Source organism: the organism of the source record quoted next, unplaced genomic scaffold (genome assembly GCF_019419815.1).
Source record: "Pyrus x bretschneideri cultivar Hongxiangsu unplaced genomic scaffold, Pyrus_bretschneideri_v1 Contig29, whole genome shotgun sequence".
NCBI lineage: Eukaryota > Viridiplantae > Streptophyta > Magnoliopsida > Rosales > Rosaceae > Pyrus > Pyrus x bretschneideri.
Window position 1 is genome coordinate 2,516,532 of NW_025999601.1, and position 23,146 is coordinate 2,539,677.

The following is a 23,146-nucleotide window of genomic DNA, read 5'->3' on the forward strand; positions in this document are numbered from 1 at the left end:
TTTCACCATATCTAGAAGGAAAAAAATCATAAAATCCGGAATATACGTATAAGTAAATGTTCTTTTGTGAAACAATCTGTCAAGTTAAGTGGATAGATATTTAAGTTGTTAAATTGTCAAATTGCACCCTCAATGGTCATATACTTTTTTCTTATTATCAAAATATGTTAATCATATTTTTCGTAGTTTGACAAGTAGTCAATCATGTTTAATCAAATAAATGGTCCTCGTGGTGATAAAGTAATTGGAAGATAGTCATTGCTGTAAAAAATTTAAAAAAAAAATTAAGTTTTAAACCTTCATGATATCGTCCATTAACAAATTTAGTTCAAAAACAATTTTTTCTGTTAATTGTCCGTTAAATGCAAAGGTAAATGAGGTAATAGATTCCCAAAGTTCCAAAATTTCAAGACTTCAACATCGCCACAACCACCACCACCTTACTACGGCCACCACCACCATGTTAGATGTCCACATTCTCCTCTTTCTATACATGGTGGTAAAGAGGGTCAATACCAAAAACAACCCGAACTTCCCTTCCCCCCTCTTTAAAATGGACACCTCCAACAAACAAAAGATTGTTCTCTTCTTCCTTTCTTTCCCAAGTGGGTGAGCTCCATCCTTCCCATGAATCTTTGGGACCGAGGCCCCAAATGCCGAGCTCAGGCCTCAAGTCCTAAAGACCGTGGATTGTGGACCACAATCCCCAAGGCCGGAGCTCATATTCAAAATTTCAACCAACATTTCGTTCCTCAATTTCATTCTTTGATTGCATTCCAATTCTAATTTCACCCTTTCAAACAAAACACAACTAAACAGTATCATACAAACACGTGTAGGCAACATAAATTTCAAAAACGCAGAACCCTGTGGATACAGATCATAAACATACAAGTGATATTGTACGTCAAATGCGTAACTACAAACCTTCGGAGGAAGAGCTACACTGAATATATAAAATGCCACTGCTATCTAAGCCTGCAGACTGGAAGAACTACCTAAAGGATATGCCACACTTACCTCTTATCTACAGGTTGCCACTATATTAGTTCTTCTGCACGACTTCTCGATATCTTTAGACTCCAAGGATTTCCAATTATGTACAGAGGGAATGGGTTGAAAGGATCAGAATGATTTGTCTACTTCTTTTGCAAGAGTACCATTAAAAAGAAAGCAATCCCTCGAGTAACAATACCGGTGATGATGAGGAAGATTAAACTGCAGTTCCAATGATTGAGATCATATCCATTTTTCATTAGTGAACCACATCGTGTGATTAGCCACACTCCAGAGTACCTAAAATTAAAAGAAAGCAAGAAGCTCTAATATCTGCTCCAAGGATGATGCACAATGATTTTGTAGAAACAACAGGTTATTCCAAACCTTTTGGCATTTGATATGACAAAAGCTTCCAAAGCCCACTTAGTGTAGCACAAATTAGCTATTCTTGAAACAAGTTTGTTCTCGTTGTAGTTTGCTACTAGAGTCAAAACGACTGGAAGAAGTACTGACCACTGCACGACATAACAAATGGCTTAAAACTGGAAAAAGAAAACACATGCAGATACATGAATACATTTGATTAATAGATCCTCAACGTGAAAAAATTCTTACCAGTTGGGCTGGACCAGGTTCCAGGTATATGGACAGTGCATAAGCTATACCGGTTACGCAGTAAACCAGACAAATCAAAACAATGTAATTATCTATGATGGATGATCTTGGATTGTTGAAGAAATAGAACATAGAAAGATACACTAGAGGTTTCATGATTGTATTGAAATGATCAACTGTATCCTTTGAAAGAAAGTACGCCAAACTACTCATGCCAGAAGAGCTCTCTCTCCAGTAGTGTAACTTATCCAGTCCAAACGTTCTTAAAGCTGCAATCTTGCACAGGAGAGCTGAAATGCAAACAAAGTTAGGAGGGGTGAGAAGTATAATATTGTAAACACGAAAAGTTCCTGAAACAAGAGACAAGAATACGTGTACAAAATATCTTTTTGTGTTTAATGATTTTGGGGTTACAATCTCTTTGTAATTTGATCCTCTGATTCTATCTTCGTAGGGTGTAGGTTTGTGGATGAGCTGTTGATCCAAAGGGCCGTCGGGGCTTGATCTAGGGATGAACAGTTGATGAACGGATCTTCAAGGGCTTTTGGGCTTGATCTTGAAGGTTGATGGATGAGCGGATCTTCAAGGGATTTTGGGCCTAATCTTGAAGACTGATTGGATATGTGGATTTGTTGAGGTTGTTGATGGATGAGCGGATCTTCAAGGGCTTTTGGGCCTAATCTTGAAGACTGGGTGTCTAGATTTCTTCAAGGGGGGCGTTGGGGCTTGATCTTGAAGGTTGATGGATGAACGGATCTTCAAGGGCTTTTGGGCCTAATCTTGAAGACTGAGTGTATGTGTGGATTTGTTGAGGTTGTTGATCCAAAGGGCCGTTGGGGCTTGATCTTAGGATGAATGGATGATGAACGATGAACACTTTCCTCAAGGGCCGTCGGGGCTTGATCTTGAGTTGGTGGAAGTTCTTCAAGGGCCGTTGGGGCTTGATCTTGAAGGAGGATTTGACGAAGAACGAAGAGAGCTTTCTTGATCCTTCGGGATTTGCTTGAGAGCTTTAGAGTTTCAAGGCTTCTTCCTTTCTTTTTTTCTTCCTTCCTTCCTTTCTTCCTCTTTCTCTTCTTCTTTTCTTTCTTTCTCTTCCTTTCCTTCCTCCCTTCTTAAATGAATGCCTTGGCCTCCTATTTATAGAATTCCAAAACTTGATTTTTGGATTTAAATAATCAGATGAAATAAATCATTTCTGCCAGATATTGACACGTGTCCTATTTGATGACCTTTCCAATTTATTTCGATTTTTCGTTGAGTCACACGCTACATGTAAAATTTATGTGACACGTAAGCGTTGAAATTTTAATTATTGGTTAACATTCATTTCACCGAAATTTCGATGTCTACAAATGCCCCCACTTCAAGGCGCGTCGTAGACATGTGCTTGTCACGTGTAGAAGATGCGTTTTGAAGTCCCTTAATGTAGATGTCAACCCAAGGGCCGTCGAGGCTTGATCTTGAGTTCGACTGGAAGATTTTCTGGTTTCCTCCAATCGTTGATTTTCCACAGGCTTAACCTTGAACTGGGCTGGAGATTTCTTCAAGGGCCATCGAGGCTTGATCTTGAGTTCGACTGGAAGATTTTCTGGTTTCCTCCAATCGTTGATTTTCCTTTGTGCTACTCTTGAACTGGGCAGCAGGATTCTTTTGGTCTCCCCCGAAGGTCTGAACTTACTCCTTTTATCTGGAGTTGAATTTGATTCAAGGGTGGTGAATCACTTGATTTTGAATCGGACTTGTGATTTCTTCAAGGGCCATTGAGGCTTGATCTTGAACTGGGCTGGAGGATTCTTCTGGTCTCCTCCGCTCGTTGATTTTCCTTTGTGCTACTCTTGAACTGGGCAGCAAGATTCTTTTGGTCTCCCCCCGAAGGTCTACGAGCGGTTTCAGGATATGGCAGGCAAGTACAAGGTGGAGGTGCTGACTTGTTTCTTTGTTCAATCTTTCCAATTCGTATTGAAGAGGGTTGGAAAGATTGAAGTTTCCTTGTCCCTTCTCTGGCAGTGTATCAACCGTTGAAGATGACTACTCGAGAGCAATACTAGGTAAGCAATCAGGAATAGATTCCAGGTAGTCGGTTCCAGATCGGAAGACTGACTCCAAGTGCCGGCCGATTGCTTCTTTCACTTTGCCATGCGAGTAAGAACAAGGACAAAGGAAAAGACAGGGAAAAAGCATGATATGAGATACCTTTGCTTTCGAAGAAGCAGCAAATGAATCAGCACATATATTTGTTATGCTTGTCTCCACATGCTTCGATGTATCATTTTCACTTGCCTTACTTGCTCCCCTTTGTAGAAGTGGTATTTCCTTATGCAGGTTTAACATCTTTTCTTGTAGTATTTGTCCTCCGATGCAGGAGTTGAATGCAACCTTTGCATTTAAATGGTGCTTCACTCCTTGGTGGCAACTGGTTTGAGTGGAGGTTCCGACATATTGCTTTCTTTGTCCTTGTCTTGGCAGGTGAGAACAAGGGCAAAGGAAAAGATAGGGAAAAAGCATGATATGAGATACCTATGCTTTCGCCCTTAATGATATGAGATACCTTTGCTTTTGAAGAAGCGGTGAATGAATCAGCACATGCTTCAATCTATCGTTTCCTCCTGGGTCATCCGTACTCCAGGCATCTGGTATCTTCAAAGGTTGAATAGGTTTTCTCAAAGGAAGAAGAAGAATTGTGTATTTCGAGAGACTTTGCTGGGAGTGCGCCCTCAGAGGTGAGGAAGAGTTGGGCATTTTCTTCAGGTCTGCCTTGCCATAAGAGACGAAGGTCGACACATATAGGGATTTCTTAATAGCAAGTGGTGGTCTTGTTCTTTTTACCCTTGTCGACAAACGTCTCTTCGATATCTGAACGACGCCTCTTCGATTTCTGAACAACGCCTCTTCGATTTCTGAACGAGCGCCACTTTTGACAAAATTGCACGCGTTTTCTGAAAAGCAGAGAAAGCGTTGCCGAACTTTGCGCTTGTCGGCTAAAGACGTGTAGTTGCGACGATGGCCTCCACGTGTTCTTGACTTTGTCAGATATCTTTTGACAAAGTTGAACGCGTTTTCTGAAAAGCCGCGAACGCGTCGCCGAACTTCACGCAGGAAAATCCGGATTTTTGAATCGGTGGTCGTGTCGCTTGGCTTTTTACAGAGGTATCGATCACTCCAACATACACACTCTGAAAATTGCCCATTCTTGAAAATCGTCTCCGGCCTTTTGAGAATTAGCTCCATCCCTTCTCTTTGAACGCCTTTGAAAAATGACTAACTCATCGAACCTTTGCTTAGATTTGAGTCTCAGCAGCGATCCGGTTGTGCCCCGTCAAGGTAATGTATGGCGCCCTTCTTTTTTATCTTCTAACGGTCCTCTTACAGGTGAAGACTCTGTGATGAAGGACGCAACAACAGCTACGATTGTAGCTAGGAACCTCCTCACTCCTGAAGATAGTCGGCTGCTTTCAGGACGGTCCGATGAGTTGGCCGTTCAAGAGTCCCTCGCTCTCAGCGTTCAGTGTGCAGGCTCTGTGTCCAACATGGGCCAACGCCTACTTGCTCGCTCCCGCCAAGTTGAATCCTTGATGGCGGAGGTGGAAAGTCTCAAACAAGAGATCAAGCAGCTGAAGCATGAGAATAGAAGCTTGCACGTGCTTGCAAACAACTATTCGACGGGCATGAAGAGGAAGCTTGATGAGCTGCAAGAGTCTGAAGGTCGGATTCAGAGTGACCGTCAAAGGTTTTCGTCTTTCCTCCAGAGGCACCTTTTTCCTGGGTCTTCCAGCGTTTGGCCAAGTATTGAGGCCTGGAATGCTCTAGCTTCAACGCCTCCCGCTCCGATGCCTTCTGCTCCGATGCCTTCCGCTTCTAGAGTTTTGCCAAGTAATGGGGCTTCACGTGAACATCCTTTGTGAAAGCTCCATCTTTTTTTTTTTTTTTTTTTTTTTTACACACTTGTAATTTCTTGGAGATTAATGGACATGCTTTATTTTATTCAGTGTATTATGCTAAATACAGATAAAACATATACATCACCGTCCATCATCATTCCTTTTTATTTTAATTTATTTATTTATATTATTTTCTTTGCTTTCGGTGGCACTGATCCACCATTCATTTATATATATATTTCAGATGGTGCCAGAAGCACCATCATTGTGTTTTTTTTTTTTTTTTTTTTTTCTTGCTTTTTATTATATATATATATTTTTTTTCTTTTTGCACATGGTTCCAGAAGCACCATCATTGTTTTTATTATATATATATATATATATTTTTTTTTCTTTTTTTCTTTTTTTTTTGGGATGGTGCTGTCCATCCAGATTCCATCATTTTTTTTTTCTTTATATGGTGATCTGCAAGGCTGAGTTTGTGGGTGAAAACCCAGGCCGAGTTCGAGAGAAGACGGAGGAGGTCTTTGGGTGTGAGTTGACAAACTTTGTTTTTGTCAATCACATTCAAAGGCAGCAGTAGAGGCAAGCAGACGGATGAGATCTTTGAGTGTGAGTTGACAAACTTTGATTTTGTTGATCACATTCAAAGGCCGCAGTGGAGGTGCAGAAGTAGCCAGATCTTGAGGCAGAGTGTAAGACGTCGAGTTTGAAGACCGGCTAGTCGTTTGACGGCGGTCAATGAAGCTCTTCGTTGATTTTGATCATGGTGGCCAGAGTGAGGAGCTTGAGGTTTGTTGGCAGCTTGAGGAGACAGAGGAAGAAGCTCCACCATCACCATTGAGCACAAGCAAGGAGTAGAGCCACTGAGCACGAGTACCGAGCACAACCACCAAGCACATCCACAGCAGTGAGTTCCCATACTTCTTTTGCTCCATAATTTCATTTTGTCGCTGAATATCTTCTTCCCGTTTTTTGGGCTCTCTTTGTCTTCTGCTCAACAAGAAAATCAACAGCACTAGATACATCTTGATTGCTCATCCGCAATGCCCTTTTAGAATCTCGTTCTTTAAATCCCATGCTCATAACAGGTGATAGAGCTTCATCTGGCACTTGTAGCTTGGTGAATTTTTCTTGTGCAGAAGTCAGCACCTTCCTTGATTTATCGTACTGGCCACTATGATACGCAACCACCCCTTCCAGTAGCTCTAGTCTCAAATATAGTGCAAGCTCTGGATAGCGACCTCCCTGAAGGAGTCTGACACGAGAAGAGTCCTTTCCATGAGCTCTCTCAATACCTTTTCTGGCTTTTTCAAGGCGAACTCCTGCCATATGGATCGGCATGGTTGTCGATAGGGAAATAGCGCAAGGCCTCGTTCCCATTGACAATCTCCTGTCCCCCAAACACAACATTATATGTGCTCACATAAACCAGCCTTTGAATCCCGAACTCGAGACACGCGTCCAAGATATGGCCGAACTGCAGCGTTTCTTTTCCTGACATGCCATACGAAGCAAGGTGGAACACACAGTCTGCTCCCCGCAGAGCTTTTTCCACATCCTTTTTTCTGGGTTAGATCCCCTTGGACGCAGTGGACGCCGTGCTGGCGGAGGCGATCGGACCAAGGACTTGTCTCTCCTCTGCAGCTTCGAAGCTTGCCTCGCTTGAGCCGACGAAGAGGACTCACCGGTGACAGCTCGGATCTCGGTCCTGGAGACTCTCGACCTCTTTCTCTGGCCCCACTGCAGCAGCACATCGCCGGCGCCGCGGATTGGACTGGGAGTCCGGCTGGGACTCTTGTCCTGCCGTTGCTGGGTCTGATGGTGGAATTTATATATATATATATATATATATACACATTTTCTTTTGAAGAAACTGTTTTTTTTTTTTTTAACATAGCTTGCTGATCTTGTTCTCCGATTTGTAGCCTCTGCAATTGCCTTTGGAACTCCATCGGACTCACCACCGGATCCGATCCGATAACCCGTTCTGTGTGGCCCGATCTGACAAAGTCAGGCGGCGGCGCAACTTGTTCCGGTATCGGCGCATTGGTGGTGGACAGCCATCGTTGAGGAAGGAGAGCTGCTCTTGGAGCTGAAACTCATCCATCACATCAGTTGGAACTCCTCCATTACTACCTCCATAGAAGCTGCTAATTTCTTCTTGGGTTCTGAGCTCGGAGATAGCAGCCCAGGAAGCGGAGGAAGAAGAAGAGTTGCAGTCTTCGAACACAGTTTGGGGAGGTGATGGATTGAGATGGGATTCGGATAACTCGGTGAAGGCGGCGAGGATAGGCTCTCTCTCCGAATTCTTTAGGCCTTGAGCTGCGGTGCACTCCATTTGATTTGGTGGATATTTTGTCACGGGCCTTGAGGTCTAGAGGGTCTAAGCGGATTTTGGGCTATGGGGGAGAAGCTGTCTTTGGATTTTGGTGGGGGCCTGGATTTGTATATATATTGTATATATTTCCTTCTGTTTTTTTTTTTTTTTTTTTTTTTTTTTTTTTTTTTTTTTGAGTAGAGAATATATATATATTTTCTAATACATATGTATTTTTTTCTTTTCTTTTCTTTTGTAATAAAATTGACTTTCTTTAATGAAACATTTATTTATTTATTTTGATGTGACTGTACTTGAAGTTTTGAAGTTTCAAGTTGCCTACGTACTCTTCCAAAGAAGAGATCAAGTCATAACGTAGTTCAAATGAGTGATGATTTTGATGATGATTTTGCCGTACACAGTTTATGCTCTTGCGGGCCAGGAGCGTTTGGTGCCGTTTGCAGTTTCAGCTCATGCAGACAAGGAGCTTTTGATGTCGCCTTTTATGCTCGTGCAGACCAGGAGCGTTTGGTGTCTTTTGCAGTTTCAACTCGTGCAGACAAGGAGCTTTTGAATTTGTCAAACGATCTTAGAGAGGCATTCCTTGCAATCTTTATAGCAAGGAGTCTCGACTGAGTGATTGAAGAAGTCTTTGGGGAAGAAATCGCGCATCGTGATGGCAACGGACGATCTTTGTGTCATAACTTCATCATCCTCAACACTTTCATGTAGCTTTGAAGGTTGACGGTAGCTGCTTTGCCCCCTTTCCGATTGGTAAACTTGTGGAGGAGACCTATGTTTCTTGTGCATTTTCTTTGGAATGACATAAGTCCATCCTTCAACTTCACTTGACTTGACTGACATGGTTTTGGAGCATGCCCCCAGCGGTTGAGGTGAAGATTTTGAGTTCAAAGAGCCAGAAGTGACGGAGGTGTAGTTTGATTTCACCACATCATTAAGATCTAGCTCGATGATCCCTTTCTGAGCCAACTTCATGATGAGATCTTTTAGCACAAAGCACTTTTCCGTCGGATGACCAATGAAGCGGTGGAATTTACAATACCTTGGACTGTCAGTACGGTTCATCTCTTCCGGCCGTTTGCACTCAGGTAGGTCGATCACCTTTTTGTCAAGCAAGTCATCTAACATGGCAACCACGTCAGAGTCGGGGAATGGATAAGTCTTCTCCTCAAGCTCCTTCAAAGTGCGTCTACGTATCTCTTGATCACGAAAAGCTTCGGTTTGAATCGCCTTGCCTCGTGTATGGGTTTTGACTGGAGTTGTGTTGACCGTCATTGCTTCCTTGGTGGGTTTCCACGCAGCCTTATCCACCTTGGGCCCCAAAACTTTGTCATTCTTGTAGTCGGTGATCTGTTCTTTCTTCCCATGACGGGTGATGCTTAACTCCATATCATGGGCGCGGGTGGCTAACTCCTCAAATGTTCGTGGTTTGATGCCTTGAAGGATGTAGTGTAGTCCCCACTGCATGCCTTGAACGCACATCTCGATGGCGGAGGTTTCAGAAAGCCGATCTTTGCAATCCAGGCTTAATGAACGCCATCTATTTATGTAGTCGATGACAGGTTCATCTCTCCACTGTTTCGTACTGGTCAGCTCTAGCATGCTTACAGTACGACGAGTGCTGTAGAAACGGTTGAGGAATTCCCTTTCTAGCTGGTCCCAACTGTTGATAGACTCGGGTTCGAGGTCGGTGTACCAGTCAAAAGCGTTACTTTTCAGCGAACGCACGAACTGTTTGACAAGGTAGTCCCCCTCTGTCCCAGCATTGTTGCAAGTTTCAATGAAATGGGCGACATGTTGCTTCGGGTTGCCTTTTCCATCGAACTGCATGAATTTTGGGGGCTGATAACCCCTCGGCATCTTCAAAGCATCAATCCTCTTGGAGTAAGGCTTTGAGTACAGTACGGAGTCGTGCGAGCTTCCTTCGTACTGTGTCTTGATAGTGCTTGCAATCATCTCCTGTAGCTGCTGGATAGAGAGAGATCCCATGGATGTCATTGCTTGGTCTGGCTTCGGCTTCTCTTCAGCTTTCTCCACTGGTGGCTCCTCTTCTTCGTCACCTTCTTTCTTTAATAGGCTAATATTTGGGTCGACTTTTACGTCGGGCAGTGCATCTAGTTGGTTGACAAGTGCGGCAATCTGCAAGTTCTTCTCTTCCACAGTCTGTGTGAGCTTTGCGATTGCTTCATTCATCTGAGCTAGCTGTTCTTCAACAGAGGTGACGCCGATGGTCATGACTTGTGCAACCAATAGGCATGACTTTCCTTCAGACATCCAGGGTGCTGATGAAGAAACCCATTGGCCATTTTGGGATGTCATCTTATGCGCCTTAGCAGCATGCTTTGGTGCCCCCAGCAAGGTTAGGTTGATGATAGACTCGCGCCTTTGATGTTCCCTTTGCTCGCTTAGCGGTACCAATTTTGAAGCGGCATGTTGATGAGTGGTTGTGGTGCCAATGGATGCTCCATTCGTGGCGGAAGTGCTTATGCTTCTTCCCTTGGTGGTTGCAAGAACGGCTTGTCCCTTGCTTGATGCCATTGATTTTGGAGGTGTGCTTTGGTTGTTGTCAACTCCGTAACCATGCTCCTTCAACTTCTTTTGAGTTTTGGTGAGGTCGCGATCTTTGTCGTTGACGGTGTTTGAAACCTTCTTTCCAAGATTTGAAGAGGAAGCAAAGTCATGCCTAGCCTTTGACATGAGTTCGTAGGCATTTGGGTTGAAGCCTTCTTCGGTCCTCTTAGTTGGAAGAGAGCTTGGTTTCACCATGACACCATGTTGCGCCTCCAGACGGTTGATGAGTCCGGCGGTTTGCAAGTTTTTTTCCTCTGCAGTCTTTATCAGCCTTGCAATTGTTTCCTTCATCTGAACCAGCTGTTTTTCAATGGAGGTAGTGCCGATAGTCGTGACTTGTTCTTTGTTTGAAGCCATGGACTGTGCTTGAATATCTTTAACGGAGACAGAGATGAGAGGTAGAGATAGTCCCACCGGGCGTGCCAAATTTGTAAACACGAAAAGTTCCTGAAACAAGAGACAAGAATACGTGTACAAAATATCTTTTTGTGTTTAATGATTTTGGGGTTACAATCTCTTTGTAATTTGATCCTCTGATTCTATCTTCGTAGGGTGTAGGTTTGTGGATGAGCTGTTGATCCAAAGGGCCGTCGGGGCTTGATCTAGGGATGAACAGTTGATGAACGGATCTTCAAGGGCTTTTGGGCTTGATCTTGAAGGTTGATGGATGAGCGGATCTTCAAGGGATTTTGGGCCTAATCTTGAAGACTGATTGGATATGTGGATTTGTTGAGGTTGTTGATGGATGAGCGGATCTTCAAGGGCTTTTGGGCCTAATCTTGAAGACTGGGTGTCTAGATTTCTTCAAGGGGGGCGTTGGGGCTTGATCTTGAAGGTTGATGGATGAACGGATCTTCAAGGGCTTTTGGGCCTAATCTTGAAGACTGAGTGTATGTGTGGATTTGTTGAGGTTGTTGATCCAAAGGGCCGTTGGGGCTTGATCTTAGGATGAATGGATGATGAACGATGAACACTTTCCTCAAGGGCCGTCGGGGCTTGATCTTGAGTTGGTGGAAGTTCTTCAAGGGCCGTTGGGGCTTGATCTTGAAGGAGGATTTGACGAAGAACGAAGAGAGCTTTCTTGATCCTTCGGGATTTGCTTGAGAGCTTTAGAGTTTCAAGGCTTCTTCCTTTCTTTTTTTCTTCCTTCCTTCCTTTCTTCCTCTTTCTCTTCTTCTTTTCTTTCTTTCTCTTCCTTTCCTTCCTCCCTTCTTAAATGAATGCCTTGGCCTCCTATTTATAGAATTCCAAAACTTGATTTTTGGATTTAAATAATCAGATGAAATAAATCATTTCTGCCAGATATTGACACGTGTCCTATTTGATGACCTTTCCAATTTATTTCGATTTTTCGTTGAGTCACACGCTACATGTAAAATTTATGTGACACGTAAGCGTTGAAATTTTAATTATTGGTTAACATTCATTTCACCGAAATTTCGATGTCTACAAATATGTCTAGGTAAAAAGCTATGATTTCAGGACACGAGCATGAGTAGTGATTGGACACGAATGTGGGTGTCAAACACGTCAATTTCCAAAAATACATAACGCCAGGCAAACAACTACAGGGTAATGTTTTTTTCACAAGAAATCCAGTGCTAACAAGAATGTTGCAGACTGTCAATTGAGAACACACATCCAAACGATCATCCACTTGATCGATGATTCAGATCTATAGTTTAACTTCCTTCAAACAGTTTTCAGTTAACGTAAATAGAAATTTACCCTCATACACATTTGTTTAGTAAAAGCCCAGTAATTTTTTTCCTATCAGTCGTTAACAACTACCCCACCTTCCATAGCCATAGGCTGAAAAGCACTCACCATAACACCACTTGTTAATACAACGAAAATTAGAAAAGAATATGGGAAATAGACATAAAAAGGTTGGCAAAGAGAGAGTCAGGTTTCCAGTGAGTATGGGAGGCCAAAATGGTGAGATACTGTTGACCCTAAAAATTGCAAAGCTTATGGGGCAATCAGGTCGAGTAACTGTTGAGCTAACTACGTCCTTGTGAATGCGAGCGTGCCACCTCGTGACCGAGCTCGGTCGGGCAAGTAGAATAGATGTGATGGTGGTGTGGAGTGGCTGCTGATTTCTGCACTTGAGAAACTACGACCGAGGAAGGAACACCTCTTGGCCCAGGGTTCTAAAACCTCAGGACAAGGTTGCTAATTATCAAGATCTTGTGTAACAGGTTCGGCTGCTTCAACCATATTCATGAGAAAAAAGTGCGCCGAATCGGTCTCAAACTGTAGGGACAAAGACACTCAAAGGAAATGAGTGTCTTTATGGTGAACGTGGTTCAGCCGTCTGAATGTTGAACTATGAAGTGCACAAGAGTAACAGATCATAGAACACTTCACTTCACTAAGAAGCTAATGAAGTGACCTCTTTGGACGAAAGAATTAAGAACTCTTCACTTGCCAAGACTTGGATAGATAACGAACCAAAAAGAAACGGTGTTATTTACTTGTCCAAACTGAAGATGCTCCTGAATCGTTTGATTCTACGGCCCTAGTGTTGTTTACTTATCCAAGCTCAAGATGTCACCAGTTGTCAACATAGTGTTGTTTTTACTTACCAAACTGAAGATGTGTTGATCAGAGGGTTAGGATAGTGAGTATTTTTCTCAGGGTTATGAGAGCGTTTTGAATTGTTTGTTGAGTTGAAGGGGCTTTTCACATTGCAAAACCTCTTCTATTTATAAAGGTGAACTTTGTGATAAACAGGTCTGCCGAGGTAGAAGCCTGACAGGACTATGCCTACTCGGCATTTACTTAGGATACTCTCTCTTTATCCCTTAATCCCTTCTTTAGCTGAACTCAATTTCAATCCAGTCTCGGCCTCTTTGTCTTGAACCAGGGTTCTGAACCTAGTCCCCTTATGCACTTGATTCATCCTCATCTGATCAAGCATACATTCTGATCTTTACAACAATTCGAATCTTGTCAGAACCTATCATGATCCTTAGCAATTTTAATTCACTTACGACATGACCAAGCCACACCTCAGCCTGATCCTTTAATAGTCCTACTCTTATAGGGAGTCGGTCGAATCAGCACTCTTTTGGGCTGAGAGCCAACTCGCCAGAGGAATCATTACTGTCCGAGAGTCATGACCTTTCAATTCGGGTTATCCTGTCTCGGCCCAAACCTATATTTCAGGCCCAAACAGTTCAGGTATGTAGCTCTATTTTAGTCAAAAGTTAATTTTTACTCAACAAACTACATACATGTAAATGGCATGGTCCAGTAACTTCTAATAGAGGCAAGCTGATTGAAAAAATCTGAGACCATAAAGTACATAACTTCTAATAGAGGCAAGTTGATCATGAAAAAATCTGAGACCATAAAGTACAATGACAGTTTAAGGAAGTGTGCATAATAAAGAAACAAAAAGTAGTTTACTTACAAACTGATATGACTGTGTATGTATAACCAAGTGCACCAAAGGTTTCATCGCGCACTTTGGCAATTGTTCCTAAGCAGATTCCAGCTAGCAATAAAATCAGAAAATCTACAGCTTGTGTTCTAGCTTCTCGTAACCACTGCTTACAGGCCCTGTTAAATCCAGAAATACAACAAATCAAGTTGAAACATTCAAATCTATAATCTTAAAGGAAGTTAGCAGTTGCAAATTTTGGGTAAAATAGACTCTGCTGGGGGTAACAGTCACACTGCGTTAATATGTTAATATCATCTAAGCCTTCACAGATAACTATGTTAATATCGTCTTAGCATCTTGATTCTTTTTCAGGTGTACTGGGAAAGTAAAAAATGATAAGTGCCATCCTTACTAGCATAATATGTATATGCAACAGTGCAAAACATAATCCCCACCTGCTCTTTTTCCACTTTATAGTTACAATCCCCAAGGTCTTAATGTTCCTTGCATAATAGAACCCAACTAATTTGTACGACACTCATCATATTCATATGGTTAATATCTCTAGAGAAATAGGAATATTTTGGGCAACAAAATTACTAAAAATGGAATATCCACCTTCCAAGGAAATATTTATATTGCTGGAACACGCCAGGGCTAGTCCGCTCAGATAAGTCGTTTAACGTTATAAAATTATGTTTTAAAGCGTCCTTCTTCACCTCAACATGACACTTGACATCCTTCCAAAAGTCTCCAGCAAAGGACTGTCCCTCGGATCCAGCATTTGGAGTACTTCCTCCATGAGCTGAATTTTCACCTGCGGATGCAGCCATCCCATCAACACTCTGAAGCATATCCATAGGAACTGGGTACCCATTATGAAGCATCCATCTAACAGGTAGTTGCTTATAGGTGACCCCTGTGGTTGTGTTTGGTTTTACTATGCCTTCCAAAATATCAATGAAATAGTCTGGAGGGTTGACACGCTCAGGGACAGTAATCCCAAGACTACCAAAGTACTCTTCAATTTTCTTCACTGGTCCATGATACACCATAAGTCCCCCTTTAGCCAGAAGGATCAAATCATCAAACATCTTGAACAAGGTATAGCTGAAGCACCCAAAAAAGACAATTAGGAAAACGAACTACTTAAAAATGACTTCCAATGAATTTTAAATATTACTTTTCCTTCAAAGGTCCAAAGAGTTTGGTACCCCAATTCCCAAGACTTGTTTTATGTATGCTCATTGTTTTACAAAGATATGTAGTAAATGTTATGGGTTTTCACTTTCCTTCTCTGAGGATTCAATCACATCCTAAGCATTTAGGAGCACAAATTGTAGATTAAAAAATTAATATAAAAGCAAAAGCTAGCATACAAATAAAGCGGGTCCCGCAACCTTTAGCCAATTGTCTTTTCTACCTACCAAAGAAATAACCTTGAAAAGAAATCAAATTTTAATAAAATGATTTCCAAATCAATATCTATCTGAGTGTAATACAAAATGTAGGGACACATTGTGAATTTTTCATGTGAAAGAGAGGCTTTGTGTTCAATATCTATCTGAAGTATTTAGAATGCTCTGAAGGATTTAAAAGCCCACAAAGAAAAACCATGCAAATGTTAAAATAAACAAGTTACCTCAAAATGTGCATTCTTGTACTTACGACAAGTTAAATTACCTAGGTTGGTGGACAACCATGCAAATGTTAACTCCTTCAAGAGCCTCACGTCGAAGAGCTTTCAGTAATAAAATAGAAGACGAACTATCCAAACCAGATGTGGGTTCATCTAAAATTAGAAGTGATGGTTCCATGACCATTTCCAGCCCAACATTTACTCGCTTTCTTTGACCTCCAGAGATTCCTCGCTTCTCCACCGTTCCAACCAGGGAATCCCGCACTGCCTGCAGACCCAAAGATTCAATAACCCTTTCAACGACTAAGACCTTCTCTGGTTTAGGCAGATCAGCAGAGAGTCTACAATAACCAAAAATCCAGAAGAAAATGATAGTAGAAGAACTAATGTCAGTACCAGTAAAAGAATGTGATCAAGGAGGTAAGAAAAGAAACAAAATAAAAAAGGGGAACAACAGAAGAGCAGAACAGTCCAAAACCGATCACAGTGTCCTTGATATTGCCTATTAAGTAGCCCTACAAGCCCAAGTTCTATAGAATTGTGATCATATTTCGAATATGCAGAAACATTGCATGAATCAACAGAGATGCAGGTTTCACAAATTTTATGAGAAAATGCAGGCTCTGAAATTCAGAAAATACAGACTATCCAGAGACCAGGGAAAGCAGAAGAACAATGTCAAGTAAGAACATTTCTTGGTTGATTCCAAAAATAGTAGACATGGTATATACACGAAATTCAAACAAGAAATGAAAAATATGTATAAAAAATAACATTTAGAAGCTTAAAAGCTTTACTGTTTCATTTTAGAATCCACATCTTTCGAGCTAGTAGTTGACTCAACATCAATATTTGGTAGGACGTGGACGTGTATTCACAAATTCACAGAACAATTATGAATCATATAAATGTCACTTTCTTTTTCGACGGACCACTCCTAGAACACCAAGTGCGACTTCCAAGATTATTAGAATTCTATTATTCTTAAAGCAATTGATTGTATGTTGCTTCCAGAGATACATTGATTGTTGCTTCCAGAGATTGAAGTCATGAATCTTAGGGCTTAATGAAGTAATTAAAACCAAACCAAACCAAACCAATAGATGCTAAACGTGTACATGCTAGTAAGTAATATATTTTCACAAGATCGTTTTGGAAGCATTGCACTTTAAATATCAATGTTAGAAAACCACCCTGCATCATCAGATTAACAAATAAGAGGTGACTAGGAATGGGCGATTCCAAACCCAAAGACCTCTTGCAACCAATATCATGTTAGAAAACCATCAGACCCAAAGTTTAAGCTGTTAGAGAATGAACCAACCACGCATACAAAACTACCAGCAACTATACAAAGTGGTTGCATACCTGCATCTTGCGCTAAACCAGAGATTCTCTTCAACTGTCAAATTTCCATGCACAATATCATCTTGTGGCACAAAGCCAATGATTTTCTTGTAACAGTGGATAGCTTCCATCTTTCCATTTACAAGTATCATACCACTCACTGTGCACCCCCTCAATTTTCCAACCAAGGCAGAAAGAAATGTTGTTTTTCCAGCCCCAGATGGACCCATGACAGCTGAAACCCGGCCAGGCGATATTTTCCCAGTCACACACCTCAAAAGATGTTTGTTTTTCCCTTTCAACGTGAGAGTTAGATCTTTAAAAACAACCTCAATTGGAGGTCTCTTCCTGATTTCAAGATCACCAGCCATTTGTATGACCCCGGAGAAGGTTAAGTTCGCATTCTGCTCCTGTAATGCCTTTTCCTTCTCAATTTGACCATATGCATACTTGAATATTTGACTCTGAGTATGCAACTGCTTACCTTTCGGTGCTTTGGGTGCTTGCTTTTTAATGTTTTTATCTCCTATTTCTAGATTGAAGCCTTCATGACTATTTGGGTCTTCCTCAATTGCTTTTATCATTTGTGTGAGGTTTCTTTTTTCCTTTTCCTTTCCTTTAGATGTTCCAGCTGATTGCTCACCTATCTCGGTTGGCATAGATGGCAAGGCAGCATCTGATCCAGGTTTAGCCTGTCCAAATCCTCTCAGCGGGTCTGACTTGGTGGATTTTCTGCGAGAAAATGTACGTGAAAACTGTGTTGACAGTCCAACTGCATGCTTCTTAGCAATGTCTTTTGCAGATTTCCATTTTTCACGCACTTGTGCATTTTCTCTTACACTTTCAACTGCTCTTTCCCTGGATTTTGCTTGTCTTTTTTCTCGGGTGGCAAGAACTTGGTCAGAAAAATTATATATAACGAGAAAGATGAAAATTAATCCTGCCTGCATTCACAGTGAAGGTTCATCAGTACAGATGTTCTAAAAAACATTGTGAAAAACATATGAGACAAGCTGTTAACTCTTTGGAAAATATTGTGTTTGACACATATTATAGAAGGGTGCTAAGAATGTAAGCACTCCATGAATAGGTCATTCCACAAGCTTACATTTACCATTTTAATTTTAAAGGAGTAAGACCACTCACAAAAATCATGATACCATATGCAGTTATATTTTGATTTTCTGAATGCGACTTACAAGTCGCCATCCGGAAACAATCTGCAAGTTAAACAACAATGGATATTATCACTAGATTCAAAAGGATCGATAAACAACTAGACTTGAAGCACAAAAGCAAAAGACTATTGTAGGAAAAAAAAAAAAAAAAAAAAAAAAGCATTATCTGGCATCTAACAGGATGTTAATTGAAGCAAAGAAAATCATATAATATTAACCTACAAAAACGTCTCCAGTTACTTGTAAATTTTCTTGTGAAGGTTCAGAATACTACTCCAAACTGGCATTGTGTTAACTCTTAACAAAATCAGGCAAACCAAGCAGTTGTATCCAGGTAATAACTATACCGAGAGAGGTGATACCAAAATTATGCAGCTTGCCAAACTTGCCTATCTGAGAGTAGTTTGAAAATCCACTAGTGATCAAACAATTACAAGGATTTTCATATCTCTCAACCTCACAACCCACGTCCGTATGTTCCCAAGCTCAACTTTCTTGGACTCCACTCCCCATACAATTTTTCACTCAAATTCCTCAAACATTCCCTTCTCATGTCATCTCACACCCTTCCAACCCTTGGTTCTTGTCTTTCGTGGAGCAACCACTCTACCCTAGTGTTGACCCTCTTTTTGACATAGACATAATTGGTATCTCCGACAACAACTCGGAAGATTAAGTTTTTGAGGATTAGGTCCAATATAATTACCTTGTCAAAATTATCACCATTAACTAGCGCCCCCACAGAAAACTCCTTTCAAAATTTCCCACACAAATTGTAAAATTGTGATACTAATTTTCATAAAGATCTTTATTCATTACAGTAGAAGGAACCAAAGCAAAAATAGACCGAACCGAAACCCTAAAATTCGGTGCGGGAATCAGTATGAAATGTTGATTTGTTCGGTAATACTGTGCCGAACCAATAAAACATAATATAATTTTAATTTTAAATACTGTACGGAATCCAAATCAACCCCTCTCTCGACCTCACCTCACTCTACTCTCAAGTCTCAACTCCTCCGCCCTTTCATCTCTGATTCTGTCAATCTCTCTCCTCCTCTCTATTCTCCGTCCTTGAATTTGGCCACACCACACCACAGTGACCAGTGACCACACCGACTCTCTTTCTCTCTCCAGCTAGATACTTCTCTCAGACTCTCTTTCGATTTTCTCTGCACTGCACAAACCTGAAGGTAAGAAACTGCGACCTTCCTGAATCATTTCATTTCTCAACTTTGATTTGAATTCAAGATTACGGTTTCTGATTTGTATTAAATTTAGGGGTCGTGATTTCGAAATTAGGGATTGTCTACTTTGAACTGGAATTGGAATTGGATTCTGAAAGTGGGGACTAGGATTTCGAAATTAAGGATTGGAATTTGTATGTATGCAGATTACAGATTACAGACAGGAGGTTGGTTCTAAATTGTAATCTAATGTCTCTGTGTGTACTTCAATCAGGGCCCTTGAATTACAAGAATTGAAATCTTGATCTACTTAATTAGGAACAAGCAAGTCTGCATGGTTAGTGAATTGGAATTTGGAATTTGAATTGTGATATTTTGAATTGGATTGGAATTGAGGTATTTTGAATTGGAATTTTTATTGGAATAGGTATCTAGTTTGAATTGGAATTGTAACTTAATTTGTTGCATTTGGATTTGGTTGCATGTAATTTGATTTAAGTAGTTTGCTAGTATAGAGATAGTAATGATGCTAATGAACATTATATTTAAGCAGTTTGCTAGTAGTTTGTTAGTATCCTAAATTGTGTAAAGAATTGTGTATGTGCCAACGGCCCATTACCAATCCCGAACCAAAAAAAACGAAATACTTTCAGTATAGAGAATTTTGGGAAAACCAAAACTTTGGTTCGGTTTAGGTATTCAAAATCCTATCTCGAAAATTTTCAGTTCAGTTTTCGGTTTAGTATCCTGAACCGAACCAGCCCTGGAAATATTTGCTCTGACATGAGTTTCATGTTGATTTTAGATGCATATTTTTTTCTACCATTTTCTAAGATTTGAATTTCAAATGCTAATATTAGAAATTATGTCTTCCTTCACAGATGAACAAGTCGCACACCTACTATGGAATTGTTCCCTTCTTCCATACCGTATAACTAGCCATTTTTTTCCTTCTCAAAAGGAGTAATTGGCAGTTATTCTTTCAAGATTCATGTGTCCTATAATTCCTATCAAATTTAGGACTAAAATGCAGGTCGCTGTTGCTGAAATGTCCCCTTGCTAATTTAGTTTTTCCAATTTTTGGTAACTAATGAAACAAAATGAGATTTTGGTATTTGTGATTCTATTCCATGCATGAAAAGAGAAGCTTACCTTCCTCAGTTGTGGAACCTTGCCTGCAAAAGTGTCTGCAATGGGCAGAAATTGTCACGTAAGTATAAACAAAGTGAGCAACTGATGCATTCTCTATTTAGTGTAAGGACAAGTGCTAGAAGTTCTGGGATAATTATACCCACTACTGCAAGGGATTTTTCGGATGGTTGACGGACAATATGATCCACCGGTACAGAATACCTCTCTACTGCTAACGACATCAGCCCACTTAGCTGCTCCTCCACAAGTATGGTTTTGCTTCCCAGGAGGTAGCTGATAGCTGTATCTGTGGAATATTTCTGCCGATAAATATTAATGTATGCTAAGCATAAGGAAAATCAAAAAGTAGAAAGAATTCAGAAGTGAAAAACAAAAGTTACAAAAAGAATATGAACTTACGGCTCACATATCCCAGATCCGTTATTGAGTTTTCCAAGTGGGCAGTAAGCACCCTTTGGGCAAGCTTCATTGATACAGATGAGAAAAGTTAATAACGAAAATTAAGTCATGGAACACTAAACAATGTTTCAGGCCTAACATGAACATAGATAAAATTCAATGGAAGAAGATAGATAACACATACGAACAAACAAAGATGTCAAGAACTGCATTAACAAGTATTAAACACTAGTTATTTTGAAAACATAGTCATTTAACAGGTTTGAAATACTCACGGAGCATGCAAGTAAGACCTTGCGGGCAGAAGAAACCCTCACAACAAGGTTGACACTCGACAGTTCTGGCAGGCACATAAGTTCGATTTTTCAGTTCAACTTGCTCCGCAGAAGCACAAGCCCACCCAGGCTCACATCCAGAAATCCATGCTGACAGATTACAGTTCTTGTTCGGTTTTAAGTATGTGGTCTTCTTGGTTTGCAATATACCACCAGCGTAGATCCGCATTTCTGCGGCTGTGCACAATCGACCCAAAACCTCCCCAATCGTTCCACCTACAAACATCATCAGAAATGATAAATGAAACTGATTGAATCGGTCATATAATTATCAAGAAAGAGGAGATTGCATAACAGTGTGTCAGTGTCAGTATGCTTTACACAGCACAATTTATGTTTAATACCAAGTTATTGTTTAACACGGAAGTAAAAATCTGAGTACAAATCTAATTGATCTTCTTTTCAACTAGAATGAAAAACTTTCTAGAATTTATCATTAATATGGTAATATTTCCACTGCTTTTCACACCGAACCTGTCCTTAAAGTTTTGCAAGAAAACAGAAAAACCATATCCCCATTGCCTCCTAAACTCTATATCTAAGTTCACTCTGGCGAACTCACACTTTGTTCTGCAATTACAAAATGGAATTTCATTCAAGTTTCGTGCTTTCTCGATCCCACTTCGCTGCAGAAATTTCATTCAAGTCTTCTCACCCTACCATTCGTAACATTTATTACAACGAAATTAAAAATTGAAGACATTGGTAATAACTAAGGTTGTATGTACCTGCCATTTTTTTAGCACAGTTGGTAATGAAGCTTGAATCTTGTGAGAAATTGAAAGCCCCATTCAAATCCTCGTCTCTGGAGTACAAAAGAAAGTAATTTTTCACATAACCAAATCAAAATAATAAAAAAAAAATGCAAAGTGGTGGATTGCCCTGGTTGATGAGGTTCCTGCTGCGACCAGGTTCAAACCCTCTCATCCCCATAGTATAGCTTCGAATAGTAATATTGCTTGTAATTTAAAATAAAATATAAATATAAATAAAAAGAGAAAAACACAGACAAAGTGATAGAAGCAAACCCACACGTCGATGATGCAGAAGCCAAACTTTTTGAGGAGTTCATCACGGAAGACATGGGTGAGATTGGAGTAGCGGCTCAAGACGAGCTCGGTGGCGAGGTCATACACTCTGCCGCCACCATCGCGGCCTTCGGAATCCTGCCCCGCCGCTCGGGGCAGAGGCGAGCTGAAGAAGAAGCTGGAGAAAACGAGCAAAGAGAAAACCCTAACAGAGAGAATTTGGAGATGCTCTCTGCTCATACCGGCCGTCTTCACCCTCCAAGCGGAGAAATCGACTGACGGATTGCAATGTAGCGGTCCAATTGGCGGTTGCGATCGGTTGAAGGTGGCGATTCGGGAAATGTACGGTGGGGATAGGGAAGTGTGGTTAGAGGGTGAGAAGGAAGAGTGGTGGGAGAAGAAAGTGAGAGGGGTGGTGGAGGATGGTGGGAAGCCATGGGGAAACAGAAAACCTGAGGAGCTTTGGGGGTTTTGCTTGTTTGGCTGGGAGAAAGAGCTGGCGAGGGAAGAGGAGGGGAGAGAGAGAGAGAAAGGTCTGATTGGTTGGACTGTTTGGGGGTTTTAGTGGGATTCTCAATTTCTTATTCACCGTTTAAGTTTGATTATCGTCTACAAGTTTACCCTTATTTTTAGACCATCTTCGATTATTGGGAATAAAGCTTAAAAATTTAGAAATTTATTTTTTTCTCCAACCTTTATGTGTTAAAATTTTAACTGAGATTATTAAATAATGAGTTTAGTCTAATTTTTGTTTTTTTGGTAACTATTTTTTATAAAATAAAATTTATGTAGGTTATTCTAATTTATTTTTATGAATATTTTAATTAAAAAAATTAAATTCCGATAAGTAATTAAAAATCAAGCAAATGCATATGTATTTATAAAGGTTTACATGAAATTTGATTTAAATAATTTTCTAACATTATTTTAGATGTCAGATTTAATTTTGGGCAATCAAATTTTTTTTACTATCAGATTTGATCTCATTTGATCACAGTTGTTAGATAATAAGTGAAAAACAAAAAAATAATTGAAATATGACAGTTTGGTAACTCCAGAATAATTTTAATCAGACTTAAATTC

General features: G+C 40.6%; 1 protein-coding gene across 8 annotated transcripts; it reads right to left on the bottom strand.

Moving 5' to 3' along the window:
- Positions 1–849: 849 nt before the first annotated feature.
- Positions 850–22,605, bottom strand: LOC103947686 (ABC transporter G family member 28). 8 transcript variants are annotated; one of them, XM_048588778.1, is made up of 14 exons: positions 22,068–22,604; positions 21,764–21,840; positions 20,976–21,251; positions 20,701–20,764; positions 20,441–20,587; positions 20,302–20,336; positions 17,931–18,004; positions 16,806–17,728; positions 15,482–15,778; positions 14,417–14,908; positions 13,826–13,974; positions 1,615–1,904; positions 1,384–1,514; positions 850–1,296 (listed from the first exon to the last, which is right to left on the bottom strand). In XM_048588778.1, the coding sequence occupies exons 1-14, from the start codon at positions 22,301–22,303 to the stop codon at positions 1,140–1,142; spliced, it is 3,348 nt and encodes a 1,115-aa protein (XP_048444735.1). In that variant the 5' UTR covers positions 22,304–22,604; the 3' UTR covers positions 850–1,139. The 8 variants fall into 8 exon arrangements, with proteins under 8 accessions (XP_048444735.1, XP_048444739.1, XP_048444738.1 ...); XM_048588782.1 differs by having other exon boundaries at positions 22,064–22,258; XM_048588781.1 differs by having other exon boundaries at positions 22,046–22,258.
- Positions 22,606–23,146: the final 541 nt, after the last annotated feature.

What these genes read in the sequence shown, in the direction of transcription:
- LOC103947686 (XM_048588778.1), bottom strand. Translation starts at nt 22,303, where the DNA reads ATGAGCAGAGAGCATCTCCAAATTCTCTCTGTTAGGGTTTTCTCTTTG. An exon ending in ATGGTTGTCCACCAACCTAG is followed by an intron (nt 14,909 to 15,481) that starts GTAATTTAACTT and finishes TGGGTGCTTCAG; the next exon opens with CTATACCTTGTTCAAGATGT. An exon ending in ATACACAGTCATATCAGTTT is followed by an intron (nt 1,905 to 13,825) that starts GTAAGTAAACTA and finishes TTTGCATTTCAG; the next exon opens with CTCTCCTGTGCAAGATTGCA.